General features: G+C 40.9%; 1 protein-coding gene across 1 annotated transcript; it reads left to right on the plus strand.

Moving 5' to 3' along the window:
• Positions 1–6744: 6744 nt before the first annotated feature.
• LOC311058118 (vitelline membrane outer layer protein 1-like) lies at positions 6745–9925 on the plus strand (the record flags this gene model as incomplete). Its single annotated transcript, XM_084075424.1, has 4 exons — positions 6745–6778; positions 7830–7963; positions 8495–8604; positions 9625–9925. 4 exons carry the CDS (start codon positions 6745–6747, stop codon positions 9923–9925), a joined length of 579 nt encoding a protein of 192 aa, XP_083931550.1.
• Positions 9926–14875: the final 4950 nt, after the last annotated feature.

Below are 14875 nucleotides of genomic sequence, written 5' to 3' on the forward strand. Positions count from 1 at the left end.
TCTTTGCTTCTGGGGGTCCCTGGAACAAAATATTTTGATGGGAGTCCGCGGCCAAATACATATCATTTTGGGGGTCCTTGACATGAAAAAGATTGAGCACCACTGATATAGAAACATACGTTTTTCAGAAAAGTGTTGGGATTTAGGAGACATGTAGAATCGGCTTCAGGTCTCAATGGGTTAACACTATTTAACGCTATTGACACTTTTGGAAAATCTTTTCATTTTTTTTTACCTTATAATGGCATGCCCAAAACAGGAATGCCAGGTTGAAAGTGGATCAAAGCAAGTTATGATTTTGTGCAACATGTCAAATTGTTGCACTAGGTCCAAACAGACAAGGCCTCACACCTCTTCTATCAGGCCTTGTCCCCAAGGTGGGCCCCGGACCACATGTTGGGAAGCACTGATACAGTCCATGCACATTAACGTTCATCAGCACCTGAGGTGTGTGTTTATGACGAGGAGCACCCACGGGATCGGTGCCCACGACACCATGTGTGTGTGTTGTGCCTTGGGATATTTAACTATGTACACTTCTCTGGGGCATTGCGTGATCTGTTCACTGTCTGGGTTCATTGGGTTGTACGTACATTATGTCTAAAAAGAACAGGAGCACTCAAAACACGTGGAGGAGAGGATAAGTTAATACACAGATTATTATACAAAGCGCGATAACTGAACCCGTTCACTCCCTGATGAAGACCTTAACACTCGTGTGACGGCATAAAGTCCACCTACCACACAGATGGACTTTTGGCCAAATTGACCTTTTTTCCTGCGTTATCATTGGCCACTGTCTCTCTTTCTACTTAAAAAAAAGTTATTCCTCCTTTTTTTTAATTGAGTCATGTTGTGATGACCACACACCGCCCACTTCACACTGGGTGTGATTTTTTTTACAGTCTATGAATCAGCCACTGGCTTCCTTGCCTCAGCAGCCGGCTGGCAGCTGGAAGCTGATCTCAGAGAGCAGATGCGCTTTCCTTAGCACATCGGTCAGGGTGCCTGGCCTAGGATGGGCCAGGCTGTAAGAAGAGGGCCTTGAAATTAAATCAACCACTGGTGACAGAGAGAACCAGTAGGTAGCTGAAGAGGGAGGGCCCAGTGGTTAACAACTTCCGGGATGCAAGCCGGGGACTGATCCCCCATGGCTGGGTCTCCTGGGCGTAGGGTGTGTGAGGTTCGAACAGTCCCGAAACACTTGGGTCATCATGAAGCTTGTCTCTAAATCAGGGGTGGGCAACTTTGATGATGGAGAGGGCCACTATATTTCCACACAACACTCCAGAGGGCCACATTGCATATACTGTCTCGCCGTATTTTAACTTTTTGTTAAAATCTACAAGCTCAAGACGCGTCTTGAGCTTGTAGATCAGCTATTTTTGCTATTTTTGAATTGGAATCCTGTTTTTCTTTTTGTTATTTTTGAATTGGAATCCTGAAAAGTAACATTTTTATTTAATTTCAAATGCAATTAGTTATACTTATGTTAACTTTATGAACTTAAATACAAATACATTGGACATAAAAAGACAATAGAATTTCAATACTAGTCATTAAGCTACTAATATAGACTGAAGTAATTAAAGAGGGTCATGTTTGCATGTTTGTAATTGTAACAGCTGAAAACAATAATATATCAGTAATTGCATTACATTACATTACAGTCATTTAGCAGACGCTTTTATTTTATCCAAAGCGACTTACGATAAGTGCATTCAACGTAGGTAGGCAAGGAAACTACTAATCGCCAGAAGTATTAAGTGCATTCTCTTCTAAAACAAGCAACTAAGACTACGTATATCAGTAATCCGATATTAACCTGGGGGCCGCATTAAGTGAAGGTGGGGGCCGCCAGTTGCCCATGTATGCTCTAAATCCATGTACTGAACAGTAACTAGCATGCTGTGTGCCTGTTTAGTTCAGTCAGTAGAGTGCTCCAATTTGGGTCGCAAGGTTCTGGATTTGATACCAGGCCCTGCCAACAAAACTCTACATACGGGACCCGGCCCCTGCCAGACTTCCTGTGGGTCCCGCCTAACTAAGTAAGAAAACTAACAAAGAAATATGTAATTAAAAACAAATGACTTGAACGTTTTATGAACATTTTGAACCAGACAGTTCTCCCCCCGCCACACCGGAACACTTCCCTTTGCCGGACTGTAGTGTGGATTGTTCCCCTATAGAGCACCGAAGTCTGACGTAATTTACATCCTACCTGAGTCGTGTCCCCCCCGTTCTGAATTCCCATAAAATATCGCGTCAAATAAGAACTGTATTCAAAAAAATAACAAATGACCCCGGCGCTTTTACTCTTATGGATATGAAGCATCAACTGACAGTGAGAAAACGCTAATGTTACTTCCGCTAGGCTAATGTTACTTCTTAAATTAGTTACATTTTCGCCAATAACAGACTGTATCAAATATGAGTGACTGGCTATCATAAACGAAACAGAGCGAGAGAGTTTGTTTATTTTTGGACCCCAATTCTTATATGAGACGATTCTATGATGACACAATGTTATTCTCCATAGAGAAATTACTTTACGAACCAGGGGATGAACGAGTGACGTCAGGACTTCTGTACTCTATATGAGAACTACGTACTCTTCCTCTGTAGATCGACCATGTGGATTGGGACGTTTTTGTCTTATTATGCAGCTACCTGCGACGCGTTGTGAGATGTGAGCGTTGTGTAGATCGGCTATTTTCAAATACTGTATAGGTTTAAAGTAATCATGTAGCCTAGTCGCTTCTTTTGGGCTTGTTCTCATAGATTATTTCACTCACACAATCTGGCAACAGTGGTTCTACAGCTCTGCTCTGTTTTAAAAGATTTCAACTCTGGAATGGATTTTCGCTTTGTTGCGGTTTCAATCGCCGTTGTCGTCTAAACAGATATTTTATTTAGCTGTTTTCTCCAGAGACCGTTGTCGTCTAAACGGGGCCTAAGGGTGATGATTGATGTTTCAGTTGAGTCGCACGCGCGGAGAACATGATGGCACCGGGCAGTATCACACTACAAGCTCTGAAGTTGAAATATATACAGTATTGGACAGTGAACACATGACGTGACCAGAGGAAATGGAACAAGGGCAAGAACAAGAACCGAATGGATAGGAATATAGGCTCTATACACAGCAGCCATATTATCACTTCCTTCACAGGTGTTACCAATGACACTGATGAAGGCTCTGTTCCATTTAGTGTAGCACAGTGGTTCTCAGATATTTAAATTTCCACGACCCCATAACTCTGAGAGTTACACACCCGTAAGGGGCCATTTGGAAACCCCTTAAGGAACCATGAGGGTCCCTGGACACAAATTTTAGACCCACTGGTTCGACAGAGTGTTTCCAGTGAGCCAACATGCACAATATCAGCACCCTGACTCTGTTTGACCAGAATGGATCAGAGCCTTCATTAGTATCATTGGTAACACCTGTGAATTTCTTCACAATATGGCTGCTGTGCATAGAGCCTATCCACACGTTTCCTAGGCTGTGTGGGCATCACTTCCTGTCGATTTGATCCAATGAAATCCAATGATATCCAATGAAATCGACAGGAAGTGATGCCCACACAGCCTAGGAAACTTCTGGATAGAACATGCATCTCGTACATAGACAGTGAAAAGAATGGACTAAGTGACGCCATTGGTGTCCACAGACCGTAAATGAAGCCTATATTGTTCAGCCATTTCAAAACCGCCATCTTTCTATTTCGCGTCATATCGCGTCAAGGCCCCGGACCACAGGTTGGGAGGCACTGATCCAGTCCATCCACATTAATGTTCATCAGGTGTGTGTTTATGACGAGGAGCACCTGTGGGATCAGTGCCTACGACACCATGTGTTGTGCCTTGGGATATTAACTATGTACACTTCTCTGGGGCATGATACGATCTGTTTACTGTATGGGTTCATTGGGTTGTACTAATGTCTAAAATGTCTAAAAAGAACAGGAGGACTCAAAAAATTAGGATATAAAGTTAATTCACAGATTGTTATATAAAGTGCGATAACTGAACCCGTTCACTCCCTGATGAAGACCTTAACACTCGTGTGACGGCAACAAGTCCACCTACCACACATATGGACTTTTGGCCAAATTGACCTTTTTTCCTGCGTTATCATTGGCCACTGTCTCCCCTCGGGGCTCCACACGTCCTAACACCTTCTCCCCCACGCAGCGGGGATACTATATTCTTTAAAATATTATTTCAGTCCCGCTCACATCTCACAGGTATACTACGCTTCATTTGGCTTAGAGAGAGAAAACAAAATCTGATATATAACTTAAGTTACACGTATTAACCTTTCAAAGTTAAATGTATGCCTGCTGTCTGAAGCGAGAGACAGACTCTCCATGTGCCCAGACACATTTCTGTACAGTAGGCTACTCTTTGATTGCTTGTTATTCTGAAGGAAATGTGTTCAACATGTGTATATTAGCCTACTAATTATGTTCAAACAGGTCAATCCAAAATATAATGCTGTAAGTGTTAGGCTGCATTTACGCACCTGCTTGTCATTAATGCTTAAAAATATGTATGACCGTTATTTTCATCAGATGTCCGAGAAATTGTAATCGTGCCGGACATTGGGGCCGGCCACCAAAAATCCTAGCGCGACCCCTGATGATCCCCTACAAGCTCTACAAGGGTCGCATCGCGACGTGCCGTTAGTTTGAAGATCGGCTATTTTCACTAGGCCTATTTAAACATTTTGTTTGGTTTCAGGGAAATGTTTTTCATTTATTTTTTGTTTAGCCTGGCATGAAATCCAAGAACAGCATTTGCACATTTGTGTTTTTCTCCTGTAGATGCTGCCAGGCTCAAATGGAGGACAGAGGTGATGGCATCCTCTGTAGAGCGGTAGGCAAACTGGAATGCGTCAAATATCTGTAATAATAATAATAATACTAATAATACTTCAGATTTATATAGCGCTTTTCTTCTGGTACCCAAAGTCTGTACAATATTTGCCTCTTGAGATGTAGTGAATCAAGAATCAACAAGGTTTTATTTTTTTTATGTGTCACTAACTTAAACAAGTACAAGCAGTGAAATGTAGTTGGGACTTGTTCCGCAAAGAAATTGTGCAACATCCTAAATGTTAGATTGTATAGATCTGTAATTTGTGCTATTATTTAACACTATTTAACGCTATTGACACTTTAGCAAAATCTTTTCTTTTTTTTTTACATTATAATGGCATGCCCAAAACAGGAATGCCAGGTTGAAAGTGGATCAAAGCAAGTTATGATTTTGTGCAACATGTCAAATTGTTGCACTAGGTCCAAACAGACAAGGCCTCACACCTCTTCTATCAGGCCTCTTCTATCAGGCCACATGTTGGGAAGCACTGATACAGTCCATGCACATTAACGTTCATCAGCACCTGAGGTGTGTGTTTATGACGAGGAGCACCCACGGGATCGGTGCCTACGACACCATGTGTGTGTGTGTTGTGCCTTGGGATATTTAACTATGTACACTTCTCTGGGGCATGGCGTGATCTGTTCACTGTCTGGGTTCATTGGGTTGTACGTACATTATGTCTAAAAAGAACAGGAGCACTCAAAACACGTGGAGGAGAGGATATAAAGTTAATACACAGATTATTATACAAAGCGCGATAACTGAACCCGTTCACTCCCTGATGAAGACCGTAACACTCGTGTGACGGCATAAAGTCCACCTACCACACAGATGGTCTTTTGGCCAAATTGACCTTTTTTCCTGCGTTATCATTGGCCACTGTCTCTCTTTCTACTGCAATGTAGAAATACTCTGTTACAAGTAAAAGTCTGGAATTCAAAATGTACTTGAGTAAAAGTACGAAAGTGTTGGCATCAAAATGTACTTAAAGTATCAAAAGTAAAAGTACTCCTCATGCAGAATGTCCCATTTCAAGTTTTCAAATATATAAACATCTTTTGAAAATAGCAGATCTATAAGCTCACAATGCGTCTTATTGTGAGCTTGTAGATCTGCTATCTTCAAAGCACAGAGGTACAGAGCACAGAGCTTATAGATCTGCTATTTTCAGCACAGGGGTACAGTTCCATACAAAAGGATGAGAAAAGGTTGAACGAAAAAAGAAGAAAGCACCATGGCTTGTTTCCATTGGGGTCCTGTATTCAAGAGACTAATCTTACTAGAATTTTAGTAAAACAAACAATAGAGCACCGAAGTCTGATGTAATTTACTGTACACATCCTACCTGGGTTGTGTTTTCCCCCCCGTTCTGAATTCCCATAGACGTGTTTAATATCGCGTCAAATAAGAACTGTGTTCCAAAAATAAACAAATGACCCCGGCAATTTTACGCTCATGGATATGAAGCATCAACTGACGGTGAGAAAGCGCTAATGTTACTTCCGCCGAATAAGTTAAATTTTCGCCAGAAACGGACTGTTTCAAATATGAGTGACTGACTATCATAAACGATACAGAGCCACCTTCCTGACAATATCGCCGAGACAGTTTGTTTTGGATTTTTGGACCACAATTTTTATATGAGACGATTCTAAGATGACCCAATGTTATTCTCCATAGAAAGATTACGAACCAGGGGATGGACGAGTGACGTCAGGACTTCTGTACTCTATAGCATTTATGTAAACTGTATGTATGTAAAATGTATGCAAAGTGCAGGTTTCATAACTGGGAGGACTATATAAGAAGATGGTTTGAAGCAGGACATATACATCAGTTCTGCTTTGATCTGATAACATGACCAACCTCCGACTCCTGTGCATCCTCATTGGTAAGTACTACTCTTCAAAGCATATTTACAATAATACAGTGGTGAAAAGGTATTCAGATTTGTATTGTTTTACTTTACTTAAAGGTAGGGTAAGTGATATTTTTTGGTATTTTTTTTGTTTTTGTTAAAAAGGTTAAAGTACTATATTCTGATAGTAATCATTGCTACAGAGCGTTTGTTCGGTCACAGGGGTCTCTCCAGCTCTTTAGTAAACATAATATAGTACATTTTCAGGTAGGTGACAACATTTAAGCCAATCAGGAGAGAGCACTGAAAATGCTTTTTATGTTAAATAAAGAGCTGGAGAGACATGATGGGAGACTCCTTTTACTGAACAAACACTCTATAGCAATGAGTAGGCTACTATTAGAATATTGAGCTATTTAACACTTATTTTAACCAAAGTAAATCACTTACCCTACCTTTAAAGAGAAATACCACTCATTTTCAACATTAAAGTATGTCATTTATTTACCTCAGGGCGTATGTGTGGACATTAGAAAAAGTCCTCACCTTCTGTGTTGCCTAGAACCCCCCCCCCCCTCCCCCAGGGACGGGTGTTTGTGTTTTCAAGGAATCTAACATGGTTAAAAGTCCTGACATCACTCGCTCATCCCCTGGGTCACGGAAGTATTTTCTCTGTGGAAAATAACGTCGGTCATCTTAGAGTCGTCTCATATACGAATTGTTGTCCAAAAATAAACAAACTGTCCTGGTGATATTGCCGGGGAGGTGGCGCTGTAGTTTACAATAGTCAGTCAATCATATTTGATACAGTCTGTTTCTGGTGAAAATATTGTATTAATTTGGCGGGGGAAAAAAACGTGACCCAGGTAGGATGCGTAAGGATGCGATAGGATGCGTACAACACATCAGACATTGGTACTCTATAGGAAGGATTTGTGTCAAAATGTCTGCTGTGTACACAAATGCCAGAGTAGAGGTTAAAATGACCCCGGAATTGTTTTAGAGTGAAATATCCCTTTAATGTCATGTTTGTGTCTAGTTTGTGAATATATGCCACATCATTGTGTTGTGTATTATGTTTCAGTACTGGCTGCTGTGTGCTGGCAGGCACAAAGCAGCCCGGAAATCGTCAAGGTCAACAATGGGGGTCCTTGGGGCTCCTGGGGCAAGGTGCAGATGTGCCCAAAGGGCTCGTTCGCTGGAGGCTTCAGTATTCGGGTGAGGCCATTTACTATTTACATTACAGTTTAACCATATTTATTAAAATACTATTTCATTGCTGTCGGGCAGAAACTTCTTAACTCCATATTCTACTTGATCATACTACAGCGTCACACAAAAGTATCAAGACCTTTTGGATATGCACCTTTTGAATTTGAATCCTGAAATAATACTATAGTAAATGTGATTGAATGCAGTCCTGCAGCTCTAAATTTTCATGGAATTCCCACAGTTTGCAGGAGTGGAGTCCCGTTTTGAACAAAATGCCTCAAATCATGAACGCAGCGTGCGGTTGCCGTGCAACTTCACACAATCCTTCAGGCCAAGGAAGAAATGCCCCCCTTTTCACATTGGCCCGGCCCCCAGGAGGCCACAATAACCTACCTGACCTGGTGGAGACCTGTGCTCCAAGGAGCACTTTTTCTATTTTTTTTTCTTTTCTCTCTAATGCTGAATTCACACCAGCGCCACTCTGCTTGTTCTCTTCTCTTTGCTCTTTTCTCATGTTGGTCTGAATTTCTCTCACAGGTGGAGAAAAAACAAGGCTCGGGTGATGACACTTCATTAAATGGCATTCGACTTCATTGTTACAAGGCGGGCAAATCTATCGGAAAATACGTGCAATCACATCCTGGATAGTAAGTATATGACACCTCACACCAGTGTTGAGATAAGTTCACAGCAAATCAAAATGAAGTAGTTGATTCACAATTTAGAATTTTTAACTAAGGTCTCGGTCCCAAAAAATTCACAGGAATTATTTTTTAAATGTATTGTTTATAAGCTGCTCAGAGCGAGCTTTTGTTCAATGAAAACCCCTCCTACACATCCTTCCACAGACTTCCATCATTACCACTAAATGAATGCCTGTATAGCCGTACTACTAGCCGGGCTACTTTTATTAGGCAAGAACAAACAAAACAATGTGTTTTACCACTTCACGTTATTCAGAAAGTGAGTCAATGCTGTGTTTTTACCTGTCATTTGAGAAAGAATTACTCTGAGATGTGCGATCCCACATCTCCCCACTTGGAGGAGACTAGAACAGCGATTCCCAACATGTGGGCCGAGGCCCAGTGGGCCATGAGGATATTGCAAAATAGGGACGCCGATTGATTGACCAAGTGATTAATGAGTGTACGGTGGCAAGAAAATAAACAACAAAAAAACGTGTGTGTATAAGTGTTGACCCATTAAGACCTGGAACGCATCTGTGTCACTTTTTGATTTGAGCTAAAAAAACATTATTTTACACTTTGGCTATCCAAAAATGGCAGATATACAAGCTCATAGAGCGGCACCGAGTGAGCTTGTAGATCTGCTATTTTTGAAAAATCGTGAAAATGTGTGCAAATCTTTGAATTTATATATTTTTAAAGCTGACATTTTTAACTCAAATCTTTGCTTCTGGGGGGGTCCCTGGAACAAAATATTTTGATGGGGGTCGGCGGCCAAATACATAAAATTTTGGGGGTCCTTGACATGAAAAAGTTTGAGAACCACTGATATAGAAACATACGTTTTTCAGAAAACTGTTCCAGAAGACATTAGTAAGAATCGGAACCTCAGGCCTTAATGGGTTAATCTATAATATTGCCATCCCCTAGAACCCCATATGACGCCCCTGCTCCATGTTTTTTTTGTTTGTTTTTTTATAGCTGGGGTGGCTGGTCCCGCATGAAGCCTTGCCCTGAAGGGCTTACACGTTTCATGCTGAAGGTGGAGGGCAAGCAGGGCACTGGTGACGACACCGCTGCCACCAACATCATCTTCACCTGCGGACCAAGACGGGGCCTTTATGTATATTATGAAGCTGGCTGGGGCAAATGGGGGGCCTGGTCCCGGAAATGTAGCAAAGGGAAAGTCATCTGTGGGCTCCGGACAAAGGTGGAGGCTAAGCAAGGCGGTTTTGACGACACGGCGCTGAACGATGTGCGATTTTATTGCTGCCAAAAGTAATTATGCACACCGTTTGGATATCGTTCGGTCGGGGCAGAAACCGCTTATCTCCATGTAGGCTCTATGCACAACAGCCCTATTATCACTTCCTTCCCAGGTGTTACCAATGATACTAATGAAGGCTCTGTTCCATTTAGTGTAGCACAGTGGTTTCCACGACCCCTATACTGTAACTATAGGGGTTGTGTACAAATGGAACCAAATGGACCCTTACGGGTCCATTTGGTTCCATTTGTACACTCTCAGAGTTACACACCTGTAAGGGGCCATTTGGAAGCCCATGAGGGTCCCTGGACCCCAACTGTAGACCCACTGGTGTAGCAGAGTGTTTCCAGTGAGCCAACATGCACAATATCAGCACCCTGACTCTGTTTGACCAGAATGGAACAGAGCCTTCATTAGTATCATTTGGTAACACCTGTGAATGTCTTCATAATATGGCTGCTGTGAATAGAGCCTATTTGACCTTTTTGTGTTTTTTCATATATGAACGGCCTATTTCATCACACTACAGCGTCACACACATAAGTAACACAAATGTCAGATATGCAAACTCGAAATCAGTTTTTTTTCCCAATACTTTTGAATTTGAATCCAGAAAAGTAAGAGTTTTGGACGCATGAGGTTTCCACCCGACAGAGACGATATTCAATGAACGATGACCTCACATTGTGGTTTGGGATGTACTGTAGCTCATTAATCACTTCTTAAATCAAAATCAAATCAAATCAAATGTAGGCTATTTATATAGAACATTTAAAAACAACTCTCATTGTAACCAAAGTGCTTTAGATCAATATAAACAGCAAAACAGAACAATTCTTAGACTCTGTGTATTTAGTCAAACGTTCCTGAGTTGCACTGTACTTGGTGTGCTCATTTTCCCCTCAATCTACAGTGCATAAAATCTCTTTGGCGAAAAAGTGCAGATCTACAAACTCTACACGTTGTGAGCTTGTAGATACTGTGTGCTATTTTTGGCGAATAGGGATGCTGGGGTTGAAGTCGTTAATAAGATTTGAAAATTGGAATGACATCGAGCTACAGATATACAGACCACGAGCTATGCTGTGTGCTAGCTTATATGAGGTTTAAATCATTAGAAAACTGCAAATAAATACAGCAATAAAGATTCTCATTTCTGCAATGCTACCTAAGCTGTCTGTGCGCTTTGTTAGTATCCTGTTTGTCTCACATAGCAGGTTTGCAGGTGTAAAAGTGGGTGAAATTATTTTAGTTTTTTTCATGCGTGCTCCATCATTTTGTAGTGTCTGTGAGAAGACAGATAGAGTTAGAGTGTATTAGTTTGGACGGCAGTCTGCGGGGGCCCCTGACAACTCCCGGGGCCCGAAGCGGCCGCGCTGTTCAAGGTTGGTGGCGTGCAGGTACAAGGTTGGTGGCGTGCATAAACTTTTTATATATTTTGATACTTGTAAAACGGGACATTCTGCTTAATGAGTACTTTCTACTTTTGGTACTTTAAGTACATTTTGATACCAATACTTTTATACTTTTACTCAAGTAAATTTAGAATTCCAGACTTTTACTTGTAACAGAGTATTTCTACATTGCGGTATTGATACTTTTACTTAAGTAAAACATTTTAGTACTTTTTCCACTACTGACTGTGTGTCAACATACTACAGAGATAGTGGAAGTGATGCCACATACACTCTGAAGAACAGCAGCAGCACCACCCTGTGGTACCAACTGGCATTGCATATGCACCAACTGACTTACATCTAAAACACCTTATTTAACAGATTAAACTAACATTTCTACATTCAAGTGTCAACCGCTGAAATATAATTTGCTCATAATGGGTGTATATGTGTGAATGGTCACATTTGTGACTGCAGTACACAGTAACCCTTTAAGGCCGGGAAGGGAACACATGTGTGTGTCATTTTAAGATTTCTTTGGCTATTCAAAAATAGCAGATATACAAGCGCTATGAGCTTGTAGATCTGCTATTTTTTAGAAAAATCGTGAAAATGTGTGCAAATCTGTTATATACATTTTTAACTCAAATCTTTGCTTCTGGGGGTCCCTGGAACAAAATATTTTTAGATGGGAGGGGGTCCGCAGACAAATACATATTATTTTGAGGATCCTTGACATGAAAAAAGTTTGAAAACCATTGATTATATAGCAACATAAGTAAAAAATAAAAATAAAGTTAGGATTTAGAAGACATTTGTAAAATCCCCAGAAGCAAAGATTTGAGTTAAACACTTTTTACACACAGTAAATATACATTCAAACTAAAGATTTGCACACATTTTCACGATAAAAAAGAAGAATTGCAGATCTACAAGCTCATAGCGCGGCACTCGTTGCCGCGCTATGAGCTTGTGTATCTGCTATTTTTGAATAGCCAAAGAAATCTAAAAATGACACCGATTCTTCCCCGGTCTTAATAGGTTAAAAACACAGGTTTTGTCTGTTCATCTTAGTTATAATTTATTAATTTAAAACATTTTACAGCTTAAAACTTAAATTGATTTTTTTTTTTCAAAAAACTGTTAGGATTTAGATTTTTTTAAAGAATCGCCTCAGGCCTTAAAGGGTTAAGAAAGAAAGAAAGAAAGGTGTAATTCTCAAAGTGGGGTCCTGGGACCTGCAGGGATCCTTGGGGCGGGGGTTCCTTGGCTATTTAAAAATAGCAGATATAAGCTCACAACGCTTCACTTCGTGCAACGCTGCGATTTTTAACATTTTTGAAAAATCTTGAAAGTGTTTTGTTTTCTTTTTTGAACACAAATCTTCTCTTCTGGTGGTCCCTTGCACAAAACATTTTCAGATGGTGGTCCGACTGCGGCCAAATACATTTGGGGGTCCTTGACATGAACATTTTTGAGAAGTGAACTAAACACCAAATAGGAGTCAGTGGTGGAAAGTACCTATAAGTACATTTATAGGTATAAGTACCTGATTGATTGATTTTATTTGGTGACATAAATAAAGAGCACAAAAGCACTTTCCAACATTGTATCACCAAGAATGAAAACACAGTAAAGCCTGAGGGCTTAGTGTGGTCCTCAGTCTTTAACAAAAAACACTAAACAGCATAACAAACGACAACACATCAACAATAGCCTACATCAGACACATTGATAAGAAACTATACACTAATAATGTGCAGTCAGTGCAATTTTACATATTTTAACCTATAAATGTGCAGTCAATGCATTTAACCTATTTTTTTATAATGTACACTATGTAGTATATAATACAGTTCACAGTATATAATAATATAAAGTGTGTGTACCAAACACTATATTAAAGTGCATAGTAGCCTAACCATTTGAGACCATTTGGATCTCAAACAGTAGCAGGGCAAAGGGAATGTATATCATTTGACCAAAAAAAAACCAACAGCTAATATTTTGTTATTTTGAAGCTGTTTTAAAGGTACTTAGAGAGGCACTTTTTCACGTTTTTATTTCCTTAGGAAAATTGTTCCATTGCCCTGCTGCGCTGTACAAGAAGCTATTCTTACCCATGATGTTTTTAAAAGGAACAATTGTCAGTTGAACTGCCTCGGGTGGAGTACCTGTGAGTCTCACCCACCGGTTTAAAGTAGTTCAACAGATACCTTGGAACAATTGTTGTTACTATTTTGAAAGTGAGCAGCATTTTCATATATTTCTCTACTGTCAACCAGTTTAGTTTTTTAAAGTGCTCCAACCCCAGATGTGTACGTGGATGAATCTTAAAGGAGTAGTTCACCCCCCAAAAAAACGTATTTTCTATCGATTACACACCCCATGAAGCCTCGTCATTTTTTTTGGGGTGAACTACTCCTTTAAGGATGACCCAAATTAATGTGTTTTGAGCAGTCTGCAGTGTGTCTTTCAGCAGCTGTGAGAGGCCAGTGTACCATGTGGTGGCAGCGTAGTCAAAGTGACTATGAACCAATTCCCCAGCCAAGTGTAAAGTGTTGATTCCTCCAGGAAAGCAGCTTTCCTAGCATGGATTTATTTTATTTATTTTGGTCAGGGCCTTTAGAGCAGTGGTTCTCAACCAGGGTCCCCAGACAAATGAATAGTTAGGAACCAAATTGACCTGTAACTGTCTGTAACTCTGAGAGTGTACAAATGGAACCAAATGGACCCTTACGGGTCCATTTGGTTCAATTTGTACACTCTCAGAGTTAAATGAATACTGATGATGGGTGATAATCTACAGTGTAGATTGGGACCCCCAAGAAATCAAAATGGTTGAGTCCCTGGCATATCTTTTCAAATGGGGGTCCCTGGGCTAATATGTGTCAATTTGGGGGTCCTTGACACGAAAAAGGTTGAAAACCATGCTTTAGAGCCATTTCTTCTCCAGTCAGGGTGCGGTCACACAGACCTTTAATTCGGGTCCACCCTTGGATCTGGGAAATAGACCCAGGAGGAGCTCCACTCCACACAACAACCTGCGGAACGCTGGGCTGTGGCTGGAGGTGGAAAAGTGTCCAGATCGCCAGACTGCTCCAAACAGCCCCAGTGCGGGGATCCAGCTTATCTTAGCTACATATATCAGCCATGCTGCCCGCAACCTGGGCGTCATTTTTGACCCAGACATCTCATTCAACACCCAAGTCACAAGAGTAGTCCAGTCCTGCTACTACCAGATTAGGAACATTGGCAGAATAAAATCATTTATATCCACTGCAGACCTGGAAACTGTCATACATGCCTTCATTTCATCCCACTAGGCTCTATGCACAGCAGCCCTATTATCACTTCTTTCACAGGTGTTACCAATGATACTAATGAAGGCTCTGTTCCATTTAGTGTAGCACAGCCACGACCCCCATAACAATTGTTGTTACTATTTTTAAAGTGAGCAGCATTTTCATATATACTGTTCGCTTCTCTACTGCCAACCAGTTTAGTTTTTTAAAGTGCTCCAACCCCAGATGTGTACGTGGATGAATCTTAAAGGAGTAGTTCACCC

The sequence above is a fragment of the Gymnoscopelus microlampas genome (assembly GCF_963454915.1).
Source record: "Gymnoscopelus microlampas genome assembly, chromosome: 13".
Lineage (NCBI taxonomy): Eukaryota > Metazoa > Chordata > Actinopteri > Myctophiformes > Myctophidae > Gymnoscopelus > Gymnoscopelus microlampas.